Source organism: Macrobrachium nipponense, chromosome 11 (assembly GCF_015104395.2).
Source record: "Macrobrachium nipponense isolate FS-2020 chromosome 11, ASM1510439v2, whole genome shotgun sequence".
NCBI classification, from domain to species: Eukaryota; Metazoa; Arthropoda; class Malacostraca; order Decapoda; family Palaemonidae; genus Macrobrachium; species Macrobrachium nipponense.
Genome location: NC_061087.1, coordinates 98787597 through 98807149, shown reverse-complemented (window position 1 = coordinate 98807149; position 19553 = coordinate 98787597). Strand labels below are relative to the sequence as shown.

Below are 19553 nucleotides of genomic sequence, written 5' to 3'. Positions count from 1 at the left end.
TTGGTTATCCCTACCTAAACTTCAATAAAAATGACTGGGACATAACAGCCAAGTTCAATCTACTTGCGAGAAATTAATTATTCTTTAGTTTCCCTCACAAATCCTGTATCCAAAGAAAATGGAAATTAATTAATTTAAAGGTAAACGCCTTTATACCATTCAATCACATGAAACTTCTCTTATTATTATTCCTCAGATCCACCAGAATTTGTCCAGAAAAGTTTTTTTTTTATAATAGAATATCATTCAGAAAATTTGATAATGTATGCACTTATGGATTATTTGTCACGAGGAACTGATGTAACACCAAATATTTAAGAGATATTATACTGTAGGCCCAATTGCTTACGAGTCTTGGGTGATTTCACAGATAGAAAAACTGAGATGAACATCATAAATGTGTAGGTTAGGTAGTTTGCAGAGTTCATCACAACTGCATCGTATTTTGATTAGTTAGTTTATTAATTATGCGAAGAATTAACCAAAACATCTTGGGAAACAGGAACAGAAATGGGGTCTATGAAGGCATTTGCTTAGTGGGAGTAATATATATATATATATATATTATATATATATATATATATATATATATATATATATATATATATATATATATATATAATCATGTACGTATATATGTAATAGGTCATTATCAACAACTAAAAGAAATACATATGTTTTACACCAGTAAACTAACCATTACCTCAAAAAAATTATTTGCATAGAAAGTAAAACGTAAAAATGAGAGCAAATTTGGAAGCGAAAAAGATTATATAATATTTTCATAGCCTCTTTATACAATTCAAGCAATTGTTACTTCTCTTTGTTTTATAAACTATGTACACTTAACTTAGTAGATCATTCACACGACAAACAGCAAAATGAATTACGTACAGAAAATAAAAATATTACTTAGAAACTTTTCATAAAGTAGAAGCTTCTCATTAAGTATTCTCTGGCGTTAAGTGTCTACAGGGGGTTCTAAGTTTGTCAATAAAACTCATTTGAAATATTGAGAGAGAGAGAGAGAGAGACAGAGAGAGAGAGACGAGAAGAGAGAGAGATCTAAAGGAGAGAGAGAGAGAGAGAGAGAGAGAGAGAGAGAGAGAGAGGACAATCTAAAGGAGAGAGAGAGAGAGAGAGAGAGAGAGAGAGAGAGAAATAGGCTAATTATTAGGATACTTATAAGAAAAAATAAAGTGTACATAATCCTTTAACATAAGTATAGATGTATTTCTGAATCTGAGCATCATTACTTATGAGAGAATTGCGGAAGGAGTTTTTTAAATATTGTATTATGGAGAAACTGACAAAGAAAGCCGTGAATTATATATCTACGTTTGTTTGCTTGTTTGTTTTACGACATTGACATTAATGTTTATTTAAAAATAAATCATACATTTCCATTACCACTATTTTTCTACAGGTTGTCTAAAAGCATTGCATTTGTATATATATATATATATATATATATATATATATATATATATATATATATACATATATATATACATATATATAATATATATATATATATATATATATATATATTATATGTATATATATATATATATATATATATATATATATATATATATATATATATATATATATATATGCTTGTATCAAACATATAATGTACGCATACTGTATATATATATTTATGAAACATTAAATAAATACATACACATTGTTATTTTGCATGTATTCACACATACAGTATACCTGGGTAATTGTGCTTGAATGCATATATGCATACATGGGCATATGCACCTACCACATGCACATAATTGCAAGCACAGCTACCCATACGGAAGGGCGTAAAGGAAAGCAATTCACAGGAAATATGCATTCACCATAAGGACTGTTTTTAACTGCATTCACAACTGGACTTTTTTAGGGCCCTCATTCCATTCACTTGGTGGATGTTGTGGTGTAGCGCTCTCTCTCTCTTCTCTTGGTGCACCTTCTTTTTCTCAAGATGAAGGGGCCGTATTCGCAGGTGGGCTCCGCGCATTCGCCTGAAGAGATACACCTATGCAAAGGAGAATGGGATGGTTAATTTCTTAGAAAAAAAACTGAAAAAAAAAATCTCTTGTTTTCAGCATTTAGAAAATAATTTTCTATCAAAATAAAATAAAATAAAATAAAATAAAATAAAATAATTAATTGTCCAATATGAGAACCATCATTTTTCTTACAAAAGACGCTGTCAGCATTTAAAGAATAATTTTCTATCAAAATAAATAAAATAAAATAAAAAATAAAATAATCTATTGTCCAACATGAAAACCACCAGTTTTCTAACAAAAGACGCTGTCAGCATTTAAAAAATAATTTTCTATAAAAATAAAATAAAATCAAATAATTAATTGAACAACATGAAAATCGTCAAGTTTCTAACAAAAAACACTGTTAGCATTTAAAAAATAATTTTCTATCAAAATAAATAGAATAAAATAGAATATTAAAAAATAATAAATAAAATAAAAAATAAAAAATAATTAATTGTCCAACATGATAACCATAGGTTTTCTAACAAAAGACACTGTCAACTTTTAAAAATTAATTTTCTATAGGAATTTTTAAACTGAGTGGCCCAATCTTTGATTCCTTCAAGCATGCTTACCTAGTTTAGTTTAGTTTAAGTAAAGCAATATTAAGAGAACCACTCAATATGACCCAACTAAAAAAAAAAAAAAAAAAAAAGTTGTACTACCACAAAAAAATTTTAAACACTCAAAAAATGATTAAGTAAACTTACTTGATGGCTGTTCCAGACTCATAATGACCCAACTCAAAATAGAACATGAGCTAAAAATAAAAAAAAACCGCAAAAAATGATTAAGTAAACTTACTTGATGGCTGTTCCAGACTCATAATGACCCAACTCAAAATAAGAAATGAGCTAAAAATAAAAAAAAAAATCGCAAAAAATGATTAAGTAAACTTACTTGATGTCTGTTCCAGAGAAGTATCTCTTTCCCTTCTTGTATTTGCGACAGGGAGATTTGCCCTCGGCGCAGTCACAGGTACACTGACCTGACGGAGCGACCACTGCCGTGAAGTTCTTGGGGCACTTGCACCTGGAGGAGGAGGAGGCGGGGAAATTTTGAAGGTGGCTGTTAGGTGCTTAGTCATTGCTATTGTTATGACTGTCTGTATAGCTCTCTGTCTCTCTGTCTTTATCTATATATTACTATATCTATATCCGTATATTTCTCTATATAGTGTATATGTATATATTATGATGATATATTATATGTATATATATATATATATATATATATATTATATATATATATATATATATATCATATAATAGCACATATAACATATAAACTTGAAAAGCCCATTTTCAACTAAGAAATTAATCAATCCGTTATCTCTTTCTCTCTCTCTCTCTCTTTCTATTTACCTGTCTATTTATCAGTATCTAAATCCTTCTATCTTTATATATATATATATATATATATATGTATATAATATATATATATATATATATATATATATATATATATATATATATATATATATGATTATATACACACACACACACACACACAACACACATATATATATATATATATATATATATATATATATATATATATATATAGATATATATATATAATATATACATAGCCTTTTCAACTTCGAAACTGAATCCTCTCTCTCTCTCTCTCTCTCTCTCTCTCGCTCTCTCATCTCTCTCTCTCTACTTCTCTCTCTCGACACCCCCAAAAACGAACACAGATAAGAACTTACGAAACTGGAGGCGCTTCTCTTCCTGTGGGCTCCGTAGTAGCCTGCTTGGGCTGACAGGAACATTTGGTGTGGTTAACAAATGTCATCATCTGTACACCTGCACGAGCGTCCTCCTGCAAATGGAAGGTTTTTGACATTGACAGAGGAAGCCTTTGGAGACTGGGGGCAGTTGGAAATCATATGGATGTAAGGGAGAATTTGGTTAGAGAATTAGATGGTAACTAACTCTGATAAATGAAAGAGAAATGTTTATGTGTGTCTTAATGTAAATGTATATGTATTCTATATTTACATGTTCATATATATCCATGTATGTGTATGCTTATATATATGTGTATGTATTAAGTTACAAATGTCAAATGTCCTTTAATATCCAATTCGCTCTACCTCGGAATTAATATACTTTCACATATTATTTGTGTGTATGTACTATATATATGTATATACTAATATATATATGCGCATATATATAGTATGTAGATAACTATATGTGTGCTTGTATATATATATATATACATATATATATATATATATATATATATATATATATATACATACGTATATATATAATATATATATATATATATATATATATATCTATATATATATATATATTATATATAAATCTATGTTTATTTATTGCCTTATATGTTCAATGTATATTCTATATACTATATATATTATATATATTATATATATATATATCTATATATATAAATCTATGTTTATTTATGCCATATGTCATATATATATATATCTATATTATATATATATAATATATATATATACGATATATGGCTAATAAAAAAAATTAAGTGGCCCGTTGTTGTCCTAAAACTGAGATATAAAGCAACAGATTGGATAAAAAATAAAAAAAGTAAGGCCAAAACGAGTAAAGGATGAAGAGGAAGAAGATATAATTAAATAAATTAAAGAAAGTGGGAAACTTCTTTAATTTTGCAGAATTTCCTAATTACAGAGGAAGAAGATACTTAATCGCTAAGCATCGTAATAATATGACGAGTTGTCGAAATAATTGCTTTGTCAAGAGTGGTGTTTATCGCTTTATGTTATTTCCTGCGAGATTGCAATGTGATATACTGCGCAGTTATAAGGCTAAATTTAGCTTCAATACAAAACTTATGTTTATTTCTTATCGGCTTGACAATTTCACATCTGATACTATTTATGGTCTATTATGGATGTTGAACAGGCTTTGAAAAGCCTCTAACTGTCATTAATAATAATAATAATAATAATAATAATAATAATAATAATAATAATAATAATAATAATAATAATAATAATAATAACAATAATAATAATATCTCAAATCACCAAGCACCCAAATGGATGACCACAGGAAGAACATCCTTAGTACAAAAAGACAAGAGTAAGGGAAATATAGCCAGTAACTACAGGCCTATCACCTGCCTACCAATAATGTGGAAGTTACTAACAGGTATCATCAGTGAAAGGCTGTACAACTACCTAGAGGAGACAAACACCATCCCCCACCAACAGAAAGGCTGCAGAAGGAAGTGTAGGGGCACAAAAGACCAGCTCCTGATAGACAAAATGGTAATGAAGAACAGTAGGAGAAGGAAAACCAACCTAAGCATGGCATGATAGACTATAAGAAAGCCTTCGACATGATACCACACACATGGCTAATAGAATGCCTGAAAATATATGGGGCAGAGGAAAACACCATCAGCTTCCTCAAAAATACAATGCGCAACTGGAATACAATACTTACAAGCTCTGGAATAAGACTAGCAGATGTTAATATCAGGAGAGGGATCTTCCAGGGAGACTCACTGTCCCCACTACTCTTCGTAGTAGCCATGATTCCCATGACAAAAGTACTACAGAAGATGGATGCCGGGTACCAACTCAAGAAAAGAGGTAACAGAATCAACCATCTGATGTTCATGGACGACATCAAGCTGTATGGTAAGAGCATCAAGGAAATAGATACCCTAATCCAGACTGTAAGGATTGTATCTGGGGACATCAGGATGGAGTTTGGAATAGAAAAATGCGCCTTAATCACATACAAAAAGGCAAAGTAACGAGAACTGAAGGGATAAAGCTACCAGATGGGAGCAACATCAAACACATAGATGAGACAGGATACCAAATACCTGGGAATAATGGAAGGAGGAGATATAAAACACCAAGAGATGAAGGACACGATCAGGAAAGAATATATGCAGAGACTCAAGGCGATACTCAAGTCAAAACTCAACGCCGGAAATATGATAAAAGCCATAAACACATGGGCAGTGCCAGTAATCAGATACAGCGCAGGAATAGTGGAATGGACGAAGGCAGAACTCCGCAACATAGATCAGAAAACCAGGAAACAAATGACAATACACAAAGCACTACACCCAAGAGCAAATACGGACAGACTATACATAACACGAAAGGAAGGAGGGAGAGGACTACTAAGTATAGAGGACTGTGTCAACATCGAAAACAGAGCACTCTGGGGCAATATCTGAAAACCAGTGAAGACGAGTGGCTAAAGAGTGCATGGAAGAAGGACTAATAAAAGCAGACGAAGACCCAGAAATATACAGAGACAGGAGAAAGACAGAAAGAACAGATGACTGGCACAACAAACCAATGCACGGACAATACATGAGACAGACTAAAGAACTAGCCAGCGATGACAATTGGCAATGGCTACAGAGGGGAGAGCTATAGAAGGAAACTGAAGGAATGATAACAGCGGCACAAGATCAGGCCCTAAGAACCAGATATGTTCAAAGTACGATAGACGGAAATAACATCTCTCCCATATGTAGGAAGTGCAATACGAAAAGTGAAACCATAAACCACATAGCAAGTGAATGCCCGGCACTTGCACAGAACCAGTACAAAAAGAGGCATGATTCAGTGGCAAAAGCCCTCCACTGGAGCCTGTGCAAGAAACATCAGCTACCTTGTAGTAATAAGTGGTACGAGCACCAACCTGAAGGAGTGATAGAAAATAGAAAACGATCAGGCAAAGATCCTCTGGGACTATGGTATCAGAACGGATAGGGTGATACGTGCAAACAGACCAGACGTGACGTTGATTGACAAAGTCAAGAAGAAAGTATCACTCATTGATGTCGCAATACCATGGGACACCAGAGTTGAAGAGAAAGAGAGGGAAAATGGATAAGTATCAAGATCTGAAAATAGAAATAAGAAGGATATGGGATATGCCAGTGGAAATCGTACACATAATCATAGGAGCACTAGGCCACGATCCCAAGATCCCTGAAAGGGAATCTAGAAAAACAGAGGCTGAAGTAGCTCCAGGACTCATGCAGAAGAGTGTGATCCTAGAAACGGGACACATAGTAAGAAGAGTGCATGGACTCCTAAGGAGGCAGGATGCAACCCGGAAACCCCACACTATAAATACCACCCAGTCAAATTGGAGGACTGTGATAGAGCAAAAAAAAAAAAAAAAAAAAAAAAAAAAAAAAAAAAATAAAAAAACAAAAAAAAAAAAAAAAAAAAAAAAAAAAAAAAACAAAAAAAAAAAAAAAAAAAAAAATAATAATGATAATGATAATTTTAAAAATAGTAATAATAAAAATAATAATAGCACTAATAAAAACAATTATAACAGCAGCAGCAATAATAATAATAATAATAATAATAATAATAATAATAGTAATAATAATAATAATAGTAGTAGTAGTAGTAACAACAAATCATCATCACTCACATAAACGTAGAAGTAGAGATCTACATTCTCGGACTCCTCCACAGCGCAGGTGTGCTCGAGGGAGTTGCAGCATCCAGCATCGTCACCGCACCTGTGCAGGAGAGCACACCTGGGGAAGAACTTCCTCCCGGAGCCGAGGTTCGACAGGGGCACGCAGCGCCTCAGGGGCACCTCGCACTTGCCGTTGTCGATGACCCACCTCACGTTGTCGGAGGCCAGGCGGAACTTTTGCACTGCGGAAGGAAAGAAGGAAAGGGTCAGCGAGGTCATGTAAGGTCATTTAAGGTCAGTAAAAGGCTATGATTTGTATTGAATTAAAGGGTGAGTGAGGTTATATGAGGTCAGTGAAATGTTGATAAATTGTATTTAAAAAGGGATAAAAAGGAATTGTCAGTAAGTATTGCCAAAGGAATGACGAAAAGGGCCAGTGAGGTCATGTGAGGTCAGTGAAACGGTGAGTTGCAATGGAATAGGGATAACAAGAAGTGTAGGGGATGACATCTGAGGTCACGCAAAGTCAGTTGAAATATGCCTAATAAAAAAAAGACTTAGTAAGGTCATGTGAGGTCAGTTTTGAAACACTGAAAAATTTTGTTACAATAAGTTAACAAGGTAAACAAAAAAGGCTTAATGAGGTCATCTGAGGTCAGTAACGACGATGAAATGTCAGTTTGCAATGTCAAGAAAAAAAAGTCAGAGCTAGGTCATTTAAGGTCAGTGAATTTTGTTAAAAAAAATGAATGACAAGGAAATGTCAGGAATTGCTTCTGAGGTCACATAAGGTCAGTTGAAATATAACGCAATGTTTTTCCAAGTTCATTTTTTTACTCTAACAAATTGTAAATGTCAAGTGATGTTATGTGTGTTGTAGCAAACTCCATTAAGTAAAAGTAATTACATATGACACATTTTTTCAGCTGTAATATAGAGGTCATGAGAAAGCAAGGTAGGTCATTTGAAGCACGGGTGTGAGACCGTACTCAGGTCAATTAATATAAATTGCATGGTTTTAATTCAAGCTTACAGCCTTATACATATAAAACTATATACCCAAATTTACAATTGGAAAGCTTCATTATACCATATATTTCATTCCTTCAAATCAGTTTTTTTTTATTTTTTTTTATCTTGAGTCTAAAAAGCTTTATTTTTTTTTTTTAACTAAGTAGTGTTCTGTAAAAGTATAATATTGTGTCGGCTTTGTCCGTCCGTCCGCACTTGTTTCTGTCCGCCCTCAGATCTTAAAACCTACTGAGGCTAGAGGGCTGCAAATTGGTATGTTGATCATCTTCCCTCCAATCATCAAACTTACCAAATTGCAGCCCTCTGGCATCAGTAGTTTTTATTTTTATTTAAGGTTAAATTCATCCATGATCATGCATCTGGCAACGATATAGGCCACCACCGGGCCGTGGTTAAAGATTCATGGGCCGCGGCTCATTCAGCATTATACCGAGAACACCGGAAGATAAATATATTTCGGTGGCCTTGATTATGCGCTGTACAGAAAACTCGATTGCACCGAAGTTAATTCAGAGCATTTTTTTTTACTTGCTTGCAGTTTTGCTTAACAATTATTTTCACTATCCTGGAGAAGCTGCTTCATGGCTTTGTAGCGACATTTAATTTGATAGTGAACCGATACTTAAGATTTTATTGAAATGATTTAATTCACAGACAGAGACATATAATACGTATCCGATTTTCGATATTTCCCACTTTTGTGGTCTCGTGACCTCGTAAACAGAGGTCAATGTTATCATCATTTAGGTCAAACCATCAGGGAACCATGATGTACCAAATATTTAATATTTCATGAAGGTCAGTGATTACGAAAAAAGGAAGAATAAAGAAAATAAGAGCGTATGATGATATGATAATGATAAAATGGAAGAGAACGACAAAGTTTACAGTAATGACGGTAAGATTTGATAATAATAGTAGCTTTAAAAATAAGAAAGCATAATAAAGATATAATAATGATAAAATGGATTAGAACAATAGTAGCTTTATCTTTTTCATATACAATTCATTTATATAACTGTGGGATTTCATTGCATGATGATAACAACGCCTCGTAACGACTACGAACGAATATACGAGCTTTGGGACGACAAGTACCGTCGCTCTAGATGAAAAGGGTTAACGGCTCAGGCCTTAACCGTTAATGGCTCATTGGACAAGAGGGAAAAAGCACTTTTATAAATCCCTCGGCTTAACTTTTCGTCACAACTCTTTTTGTGACGGCATCTGGTGGTAATCCTCTTAAGGGAAACTGTTAACGGATATTATTCCTCATGACGAAGGAAAGTTTATGCGTTCATAATATAATAATAATAATAATAATAATAATAATAATAATAATAATATTAATAATCATAATAATAGTAATAATAATAATAATAATAATAATAGCAAGAACAACAGCATCAATAATTGTATGGAGAAAGAAGAAGACGGAAGAGAGGAAGGAGAAGGTGAATAAGAAGGAAAATAAGAAAATAAAGACGAAGAAAGAGGAGAAGGAGAAAAAGAAGTAGGAGGTGAAGAAGAAGAAGAAAGAGAAGACGAAAGAGAGGAAGGAGAAGGTGAGTAAGAAGTAAAATAAGAAAATAAAGACGAAGAAAGAGGAGAAGAAGAAAAAGAAGAAGTAGAAGAAGATGAAAAAAGAAGACGATGAAGAAAGAGAAGAAGACAAAAGACGAAGAAATAGGAGAAGGGTAAAAATAGAAGAAGAACTGGAAGATGAAAAAAGAAGACGTCGAAGAAAGGGAAGAAGAAGTAGGATAAGAAGTAGGATAAGGTGTGGTGTAGTCTATCTGAGCTTTTCCCACACATATCGGCCCACGACTGACGTTCCAGTCAAATTTATGGGGTTGTTTCGCATTTAACAGCTTGTTTGTGGCGTCTACCCTTTTATTGCTCCCATTTTAACACGTCCTCACCCTACTGGTGGTGGGGCTCTGGGGGAATATTTATATCCTAACGATGGAAATAGAAGCCTTCTTTTTTTATTGTATTTTTTTCCCTTTTCATGAGGTAGATGTTGTAAGGGTTATTGAAGATGACTGTTGCAGATAGTTATTTTTTTTTTTGAAATCAGATGTCCTTTTTTTTATTTTATCTTTTTGTGAGGGTTGTTTAAGATGACAGTTGCAGATAGATTTTTTCTTTTTTTAAATCAGATGTCTTTTGTTATTTTCTTTTACCTTTTTGTCCGATAGATGTTTTGAGGGTTATTTAAGAAAGCAGTGGTAGGTGTTTTTTTTTTTCAAAATTAGAAGTCTTTTTTTTTTTTTCATTTTTTCTGTTAATGAGATAAATGTTGTGAGGGTCATTTAAGATGACAGTTGCAGATAGCTGTTTATTTTTAATTAGAAGTATTTTTTTTAGATATTTTTTTGTTCTGAGGTTGATGCTGAGATGACAGTTTAAGGTAGTTGTATTATTTTTTAAGTAGTTAATCCTTTTTTATTACTTTTTAAATTATTTTTTTATGAGCTTTATGCTCTGATCATTAGATAAGATGACAGGTTAAGGTAATTGTATTTTTTATTAATCCTTTTTTATTAAATTTTTTTTTATTGAAGTGAATGTTGTTTGGGTCATTGAAGATGACAGATGAAAGTAGTTGACTTTTAAAATTAGAAGCCTTTTTAATATTTTTTTTTGTTATGAGGTGCATGTTGAAAGGGTAACTTAAAATGGCAGTTGTAGATAGTTGTAATCTTTATAAAATCAAAAGCCTTTTAAAATGTTTTTGTTATGAGTTCGATGTTGTAAGTGTCACTTTAAAATGACAATTGTAGATAGTTGTAATTTACTTACAATTATTATTTTAATCTTTTCAATATGAGGTGGATGTTGTAAGAGTCACATAACATGGGAGTTGAAGATAGTTGTAATTTTTTTTAAACTACAAGACTTTTTAAAATGTTTTTGTTAAGATGGCTTTTGCAGATAGTTGTAATTCTCTTAAAATCATTATTTACATCTTTTTCATATGAGGTGGATGTTGTAAGCGTCACTTAACATGGCAGTTGTAGAGTTGTAATTTTCCAAAAAACTAAAAGACATTCTAAAATGTTTTTGTTAAGATGGCAGTTATAAATAGTTGTAATTTTCTTGAAACTAATTTTTTTTATGGGGTAGATGTTGTAAGTGTCACTTAAGATGACAATTGCAAATAGTATTTTTTCTTACAAGTTTTATTTATTTTATTTTTTTATTATGATGAGGATGTTATGTGGGTCACTCATTCAAGATGGCGGTTTTATTCCAACCTGAAACATCACATATCACGTTGCTATTACATAGGGTTCATGATTTGTCATTATCAGCTGTTCCTTAGCATATGACCTAAAATTGTCATTGCTGTGCCTTGCATCTATTAATCAGTATGCTTGCAACACAGATCAAGCGATTACTCAAAATCTAGCTTACTGGAGCAGTGGGTTACTGCAGAATAAATAAACACGATTTGAATATCTTGTGGATATGGAAGCTGGTGTCTTTGATCGTCAGAAATTCAGGCTTGCAAATTTATCAAAACTGCCTGTAAATCTACTAACGATGCTTGAAATTGTATTAAAACTGCTCTTGTAAGTTATTAAATTGTGCTTAAATCTTTCAAAACTGCCTGAAAATCTACTAACGATGCTTGAAATTGTATCAAAACTGCGCTTGCGATTTACTGAACTGTGATTTAAATTATATCAAAACTCTGCTTGAAAAAATCTATTAGAACTGCTTGAAAATTTATTAAAACCTGAGCTTGAAAGTCGATTAAAATTACGCTTGAAAATTTATTGAAATTTTTCCTGAAGATCTGTTAAAACTGCTTGAAAATTATTAGACTGTATTTGAAGATCTATTAAAACTACTTGAAAATGTATAAAAACTGTTTGAAAATTATGAAACTGAGCTTGAAAATGTATTAAAACTGCTTAAAATTCTATTAAAACTGTCTGAAAATGTATTAAAAGTGTGCTTGACAATGTATTAAAACTGCTTGAAAGTCTAATAAAACTGTTTGATAATCTATTAAAACTGCTTAAAAATATATTAATTAAAAATGTGCTTGAAAATTGATTGAAAAATGTATTAAAACTGTGATTGAAAATTATTAAAACTGTGTTGGAAAATCTATTAAAACTGCGCTTGAAAGCCTTATAAAACTGTTTGAAAATCTATGAAAACTGTGCTTGAAAATTAGTTAAAACTGTTCTTAAAAATCGATTAAAGCTGTGTTTGAAAACATATTATAAGTGTACATGAAATTTTATCACAACAGCTTGAATGACGATCAAAACTGCTTGAAAATCTACTAAAACTGTTCTTGAAATTCTAATAAAGATGGCCTTTAAAATCAATTAAAAATGCTTAAAAATCTATTGAATCTGTGACTGAAAATCTAGTAAAAGTGCTCTAGAAAATGTATTAAAACTGGTCTTGAAAAACTATTAAAACTGAAGATAAAAATGATAATAAAAAGTTTCATGCACCACCATTTCAAACACGACACGAAATGATGAGAGAAAAAAAACAGTAAAAAAAAAATAAAGAGAAAAATAAAAGATCTACGAACGAGGAACGCAAAAGGAAACAAGAAAAACAGAATAACAGACTTCTGGAGACAGGGAACGAAGAATTGGGGGTTGAGGGAAAGGCTGACAAGTAAACAGCCTTAACTATCTGTGAAAGAACTTGATCTGGCATAAAACATTGGGCCCCCCCTACCCACCCCCCACCCCCACCCCCACCTCCCACCTCCTTTTTCTCTTGTTCTGTACTCTCGTATTTTCAGCTGTCGCTGCTTGTATTTCTGTCACGCGAAGTATTCACTACAACGGCTTCTTTTCCTCCTCCTACCCCTCCTCCTCATCCTCGCCCTATTCCTCCTCCTATTCCTCCTCACCCTCATCTACCTCCTTCTCCTCCTCAAACAACTTCTCTTCCTCCTCCTCCTCCTCATCCAACTTCTTCTTTCTGCACCCCCTCCTCTTCTTCGACCTCTTCCTCCTACTCCCCCTCCTCCTCTTCACATTCACCCTCCTCCTCCTCCTCCTCATCCAACGTCGTCTTTTTGCAATCCCTCTTCTCCTTCCGCCTCTTTCTCCTCCTCCTACTCCTCCTCCTCCAGCCACTTTTCTTCCTCCTCCTTCTCCAACAACTTCTATTACTCCTCCTCCTCATTCTCCTCTTCCTCCTCCTGCTCCTCCTGCTACTACTGCTGCTGCTGCTGCTGCTCCTCCTCCTCCTCCTCCATCCTCCTCCTCCTCTTCATCCTCCTCCTCCTCCTCCTCCTCCTCCTCACCTTCACCCTTCTCCTCCTCCAGCAACTTCTCTTCCTCCTCCTCCTCCTCCAAGCAGGCCCTCGTCAGCCATGATGCCTCAAACCGCAAACGACCCTGTCCCAGTTTTAAGAAGCGTCTTGCCATTCAGGCACATTTCACTGCCCAAACTCTTCAAACGAACCGCTGTTTGCGAGTGGTTTGTTTCATTGAAATAACTCCGAATGAATTGCTGGCGTTGTCTGGGGATTGTTTCAATTTTAAATGTTGAGAGTGATGCCCTTTTTTTTTTTTACTTTAGTTTTGTTTTACTTTAGTTTTATTTACTTTAGTTTTTTTTTCACTTTATTTTTTATTTTTTATTTTTTTGACGTATTAAGGTTATTGTATGTTACTTTTTTTCCCGTCTCTTCAGCTATGGGTATATCATGGTTCGAGCAGGCGCTAAGCATAATAGTTTTGTTCGCAGTCTTTGTAATTTCTAGGCTACTGCTACTACTACTACTACTACTACTACTACTACTACTACTAATAATAATAATAATAATAGTAATAATAAGTAATAATAATAATAATAATAATAATAATAATAATAATAATGATATACATTAAAGAAATTCACGATGATGTCTGTAAAGTAAATACTATAAATATAAATATAAAAGATTATACACACATATATATATATATATATATATATATATATATATATATATCTTTTTATTTATATATATGTATTTACACAGACATCATCGTGAATTTCTTTAATGTATATCATTAAAGAATGATATACATTTAATGTATATCCCAAGACAGAGCCATTTACCAACGCCCAGAATATCAGCCATTTTTATCAATAACGAGGGCAAAGCTACCCTGAAAGGGCACAGAGTACGAACAACTGAAAGTGAAAATAGTATTATTATTATTATTATTATTATTATTATTATTATTATTATTATTATTATTATTATTATCGATAAAAATCTCATAACCGCACAAGTCACTAAAATGTTAAAAAAATCTACGATGATGTCTGTATATCATATTAGAAATATATATATATATATTATAGTATATATATATATATATATATATATATATATATATATATGATATATATATATATTTCTAATATGATATACAGACATCATCGTAGATTTTTTTAACATTTTAGTGACTTGTGCGGTTATGAGATTTTTATCGATAATAATAATAATAATAATGATTGCAGGTCCACAATAATATCGCATGTGAAGTATATAAAGTGTTTAATAATAAGAGCTTTCGAACCCTGCACCAGGTTCATCCTCAGCAAAGTGAACATTATGAATTTAAAAATCTTTCGAAGTAAACTTCTGAATAGGACAATTATTCCACTATGACGAACGCAAATGAAGGAAGCGCTCAACAGCTCAACTAGGTGATTCCGTTGTTGTTCGAATTCCTGCTGGTTATTCTGCTGGAACGTCTTGTTGGCTGTGATGTTGCTGCCCGGTGTTCCCTTGGCGATGCGGCTGTAATAATGCTGGACATCACGTCCCCCGTGTTGAATCTGTCTGAGGGAGGAGAGCAGAAGAGGGGGCAGCATCAGGCGGAGAAAAAACAGAGCTTGTCTTAAGATTAAAATTTTTAACAAAGTTTTTGAGAATGCAAAAATTGACTAATGGGTCTTCCCCAACGAACGACTTGTTACCGTAAAAAGCTTGTCCTAAGTTTATGGCGGCACCTTCCACTAGTCTTCTTGTTTGGACATTGTTATTTTTAAAAATTATGTTAGATCCATCCCAATTCGGTCTATGGTTGTTCTTAAAAGCATGAGAGACTATTGCATTATTCTGTGCATGAAGTGCATAAGCTCGTTTGTGTTCCCTTAATCGGGTCGGTAATCCTCTTCTACTTTCCCCAAAATATTTTTCCTTGCAGTCATGACAGGGGATTTCGTATACTCCCGGAATGATAGTATTCTTATCGTTATTGTTGTTTCTGATTAGTTTATGGCTAATGGTGTTTGGGTATTTAAAAACTATTTTGGTATCTTTCTGGCTACTGTTAACGTAATTACATAATTTGTCGAGGTTGGGATTAAATGGGAGGGGTAAGAATCTGTTGGGTTTTTCCTTGGGGTTGTTAACAGGACGATAAAATGCTTTCTTAGCTCGTGAAATGGCTTTGTCAATAAAATGATCGGGGTATCTTAGTCCTCTAAAAATTGATCGTATGTGTTGAATTTCTCCATCGACAAACTCCGGGTCGCATATTTTAAAAGCACGTAGGGCAAAGTTCATTACTACATTGCTCTTAATGTTATTAGCATGGAATGAATAAAAATGTATGTAACTTTCTGAGTTGGTTGTTTTGCGATACACCGAGAATTGAAATTTATAATTATTGTGATCTCTAATGACTAGTACGTCCAAAAAAGGTAGCTTATAATCTACTTCTCTCTCTATTGTGAATTTTATGGAGGGGAGAATACTGTTGGCTATTTCTAATAATCTGTTTAAGTTCTGATCGTTTCTTCGGATGACAACGAATATGTCGTCTACATACCTAACCCAGAGCAATGGTTTTAATGTATCATCACACCTGTTTAAGATTTCCCTTTCAACAAACTCCATACATAGATTTGCAAGTACGGGGGACAAGGGGGAACCCATAGCTACACCTTCCTTTTGGGCAAATCCTTGGTTATTGAATTGGAACACAAACGAGCTTATGCACTTCATGCACAGAATAATGCAATAGTCTCTCATGCTTTTAAGAACAACCATAGACCGAATTGGGATGGATCTAACATAATTTTTAAAAATAACAATGTCCAAACAAGAAGACTAGTGGAAGGTGCCGCCATAAACTTAGGACAAGCTTTTTACGGTAACAAGTCGTTCGTTGGGGAAGACCCATTAGTCAATTTTTGCATTCTCAAAAACTTTGTTAAAAATTTTAATCTTAAGACAAGCTCTGTTTTTTCTCCGCCTGATGCTGCCCCCTCTTCTGCTCTCCTCCCTCAGACAGATTACAACACGGGGGACGTGATGTCCAGCATTATTACAGCCGCATCGCCAAGGGAACACCGGGCAGCAACATCACAGCCAACAAGACGTTCCAACAGAATAACCAGCAGGAATTCGAACAACAACGGAATCACCTAGTTGGGCTGTTGAGCGCTTCCTTCATTTGCGTTCGTCATAGTGGAATAATTGTCCTATTCAGAAGTTTACTTCGAAAGATTTTTAAATTCATAATGTTCACTTTGCTGAGGATGAACCTGGTGCAGGGTTCGAAAGCTCTTATCATTAAACACTTTATATACTTCACATGCGATATTATTGTGGACCTGCAATCATTATTATCATTTTCGACACTGAAAATTGTGCCCAATAATAATAATAATAATAATAATAATGTTATTTTCACTTTCAGTTGTTCGTACTCTGTGCCCTTTCAGGGTAGCTTTGCCCTCGTTATTGATAAAATGGGCTGATATTCTGGGCGTTGGTAAATGGCTCTCTCTTGGGGCACCACAAGACATCGTTCAGAACCATTACCCAAAATTGAGAAAGGTATAACCAAGGTATTCTATAGACCTTGGGTATAACTGCGCATATCACGTAATAGACAATTTGAGTTCTGGGAGTAATCAAGGCTGACTTAACGACTGACTTGGTTATATGAACTGACCTGAATATAGAATTTAGGACAAATGCCAAGCGCTGGGACGTATGAGGTCATTCAACGCTGAAACGGAAATCGACAGTTGAAAGGCTTGAACGGTGTAACAGGAGGAAACCCTCAAACCAGTTGCACAATGAATCAGTTGTTTAGGAGAGGGTGGAAAGCAAGATGGAAGAAAGAATATGAAAGGAGGTTACAGCAAAATGAATGAAAAGGTTTGCAGGTAGGGGCCGAAGGCACGCTGCAAATATTAATAATGACCAACATTATGTACGTCCTGGACAATAACTTAGCAATGACTGACAACCACACTGAACACAGGTAAATTTTACCTGTTTTACCACCGATAACGAACGAGGTTTCCAACAACAAAGTTTCATTATTCACTAAAAGACGAACTAAGGAAGACGGTTTTAACGAAAGCGAGGATTATGGCAGAGAAAGGGGTATATACGTAGACGAAGGAGGCTGTAAATCACGATCGTTTATACAGCCTGTCGGCTGTGACATAAAAATGTCGCCTACGAAGATTTAGCGCCGTCTTTTGTTTCTGTTGTCTTCGCCTTTTTCTTCTTTCTTCTTCTTCTTCTTCTTCTGATTCTTCATTTCCCCTTCTTCTTCTACATCTTCTTTGCCCAGTGAAGTAAACATAAGGAGAGAAGTATCATATTTTATCTCTATTTTTTTTTTTTTTGCGTATAATGTGATGCATAAGTGGGCGTTCGGGGTGGGGTTCAGTGGTTAGGAGGCTCGCTTCACATGCGAGAGAGCTTCGGTTCGGTTCTCAGCAGTGACGACCGTATCTGGTAGTTAGTCGACAAATTTGCGACATGAATATTGAATAGATAATTAGGAACCCCATACACATACGCACACATTATATACACACACACACACATATATATATATATATATATATATATATATATATATATGTATATAGAAAATACGCATAAGCACATCTTAGCTGAAAAATACAAAGCCAAAACGTGTTATTGTTGAAAATAAGAATCATAGTCTTTTCTTAAGGCATAAATACACTGGTGTTATGATTTTGATAAACGGATAAACTGATAAATACGTTATGAAAATAATTAATCACACGATATATATATATATATATATATATATATATATTTATATATATATATATATATATATATATATATATATGTATGTATACAGTGTGTCCATAAAGACCAAGGTACTACTACAAGCATAAATACTTGTCATGGTACTGGGACTTTATGGACACCCTGTATATATATATATATATATATATATATATATATATATATATATATATATATATATATATATATATATATATATGTGTGTGTGTGTGTGTGTGTGTGTGTGTGTGTATATTTATATATATATAGTATATATATTAATATATATATATATTATATTATATATAATATATATATATATATATATATATATATATATATATATATATATATATATATATATATATATATATATATACAATTTCATAGAAGTTCACGAATAATTATCATTAATAGACAATGAAAGACATTTATGTCTGTACAAATAAAATACCCATAAGAAAATGACAGGGCATTTCCACTAGTGAGAGCACTTTTAGGGTCGCTGGTCCTTGGCGCGCTTGGCACCGTCCGCTGCTGTCGCGACGCCAGGTCAATTAGTCTCTCGGTCAATCTCGTTTGTCCGCCAGGAAGATGGGGATAGGATTACGACACTGGAGGAGATGTCGCAACGGATGAGTCTTGACAGATAACGACTTAGACACAGTCGCTCAGATGTGGGACCTCGAGAGTGAAAAGGTCGAAGTGTTTTGTCATCAAGTCATAGTTTCCGTTTTACTTCGTTTTCTTTGTGTGTGCGTGTGTGTTTTTTTTTTATCCCGTTTTTTATGTTAGTTCAGTTACTTATAATTCCTTATCATCATCTTTAATTCGTTTATTTACCTTTTCTTCGTTCCGGCTTATCTCACTTTATTCACAACCGCCCACGAGGGTTGTTAAATGTAAAGCAATTTTTTTTTTTAAATTCAATAATGATAACAATTAGCGTTTTTTTTTTGTTTCTTGCTT

The 19553-nt window shown here is 33.5% G+C and overlaps 1 protein-coding gene across 1 annotated transcript in view; it reads right to left on the bottom strand.

Annotated features, from left to right (window-relative positions):
- Positions 1 to 1592: 1592 nt before the first annotated feature.
- LOC135207802 (uncharacterized) overlaps positions 1593 to 19553 on the bottom strand; it is a 155965-nt gene continuing 138004 nt past the window's right edge. The window contains exons 3-6 of the mRNA XM_064239656.1: positions 7502 to 7734; positions 3769 to 3881; positions 2955 to 3086; positions 1593 to 2035 (exon numbers count right to left, since the gene is read on the bottom strand). Coding sequence (XP_064095726.1) covers positions 1915 to 2035; positions 2955 to 3086; positions 3769 to 3881; positions 7502 to 7734 — 599 coding nt within the window. The 3' untranslated portion in view covers positions 1593 to 1914. The remainder of the gene's footprint in view (positions 2036 to 2954; positions 3087 to 3768; positions 3882 to 7501; positions 7735 to 19553) is intronic.